Source organism: Bactrocera latifrons, unplaced genomic scaffold, assembly GCF_001853355.1.
Source record: "Bactrocera latifrons isolate USDA-ARS-PBARC rearing strain unplaced genomic scaffold, ASM185335v1 scaffold_153, whole genome shotgun sequence".
Lineage (NCBI taxonomy): Eukaryota > Metazoa > Arthropoda > Insecta > Diptera > Tephritidae > Bactrocera > Bactrocera latifrons.
In genome coordinates, this window is record NW_017534997.1 from 479,708 (window position 1) to 481,183 (window position 1,476).

The 1,476-nt window shown below is 36.6% G+C and overlaps 1 protein-coding gene across 1 annotated transcript; it reads left to right on the forward strand.

Annotated features, from left to right (window-relative positions):
• Positions 1–1,117, forward strand: LOC108966001 (the record flags this gene model as incomplete). Its single annotated transcript, XM_018928698.1, is given in 3 exon segments — positions 1–156; positions 243–768; positions 888–1,117. Coding segments are annotated over 3 exon segments (861 nt in total), but the record flags the coding sequence as incomplete, so codon positions are not given.
• Positions 1,118–1,476: the final 359 nt, after the last annotated feature.

Below are 1,476 nucleotides of genomic sequence, written 5' to 3' on the forward strand. Positions count from 1 at the left end.
AGCGCTTTGAAGCCCAAGCAAGTGATTGTCTTTGAAGACTTAGTGGCCGCCGGTTATGAGGTGGTGCGCGATCGAGCTCTTACCATGAACGAAGTGAAAGCGGCCTATTCTACGTTAGCCAAGTGGCATGCCATCAGCTACAAAATMAATCTAGAGGTTYTTATTAYACTTGAMAATTTGAAAAGATTTGGTTGAACTGGATATTCGACTGTAATTAAATACATTCTTGCATGTGTTTTCAGGAACCACAGTTTTTTGACGAATTTCAGCAGGGATTATTGAGTACGTCGAGCATAGAAGAACAGCCATTTATGACAACTGGTATAGAAAATTTCATAGATCTACTGAGAAAAACGCCTTCTTTACAGGCTTATTTACCATATTTTGAGAAATTGAAGCCCAAACTCTTAGAAAGTTGTCGTCAAAGTTATGCCGAGTACCGTGAGTCGCCGAAAGAGGGTGCATGCTATGTTCTCTGTCATGGTGATTTTCATGACAAAAACTTGATGTTTAAACATCACAAGGAAAGCGATGACATGGTCAATGTTATGCTGTTAGACTTCCAAATTTGCTACGTGGGTCCGAATGTGAATGATTTGATATATTCCATCTATTGTATGTTGGATGAGAAGTTACGATTAGATTTTCCAGCACTGCTGTACTATTACTACACCGTTTTCAAAGACACTCTAGCCAATATCGGTTTTAAGGGTACTTCACCGTCACTTTTGCAGATRAGGCAAGAACATATGCGTCATAAAGACTTGGGCAAGTATTGAGCACTTAACTACTCTTACAAATTGTTCACAAATTACATAACTGTTTCTCTTGGTGACATAATGCCACTAGCCGATATGTGATGAAATAAATTTCTCTACTTTTATTAGAACTGTTTCTCTTGGTGACATTTTTGCCCATGTGGTACGCGCTCAAAGCGAAGGGGAACGTGGAAAGTATGATGACATCCGACGAATATCGTCGCTCTATGTACGATTCAGTGGAATATATAAAGTATGTGGAGCATATTTTACCTCAGTACTTGCATCTAGGCTATTTGGAGGATTAATTGTACATTAACAATAAAAAAAACAATAAAAAAGAACAAATTTTTGTGAAAGTGTGGCCCCGTCTTCTAATAAGTTTAATTTTTTCAGGTTAGAACACCTCACAATCGTCATACTCGTATGTATATTGATTTTGTTAAAATCGATAAATAAATACGCTGATACATTAAATTCTCCGAGGTGATATTATAGACGTTATAATAGCCGAGGAGAAAAATGTACAATGGGCACCGTCATGCATTGGCAAAAGTCATTTTTTATTGAACAAAGGTCATTTTAAGCATAATTCACTGTTTATGGGCACCTTCCAACTGACTAAGCACTTACTGTAGTACTTGATACCATTATTTATATATTTATAATGGAATATCGATGATTTTCAGCTATGATGATAAGAAAATAGCTATCATTA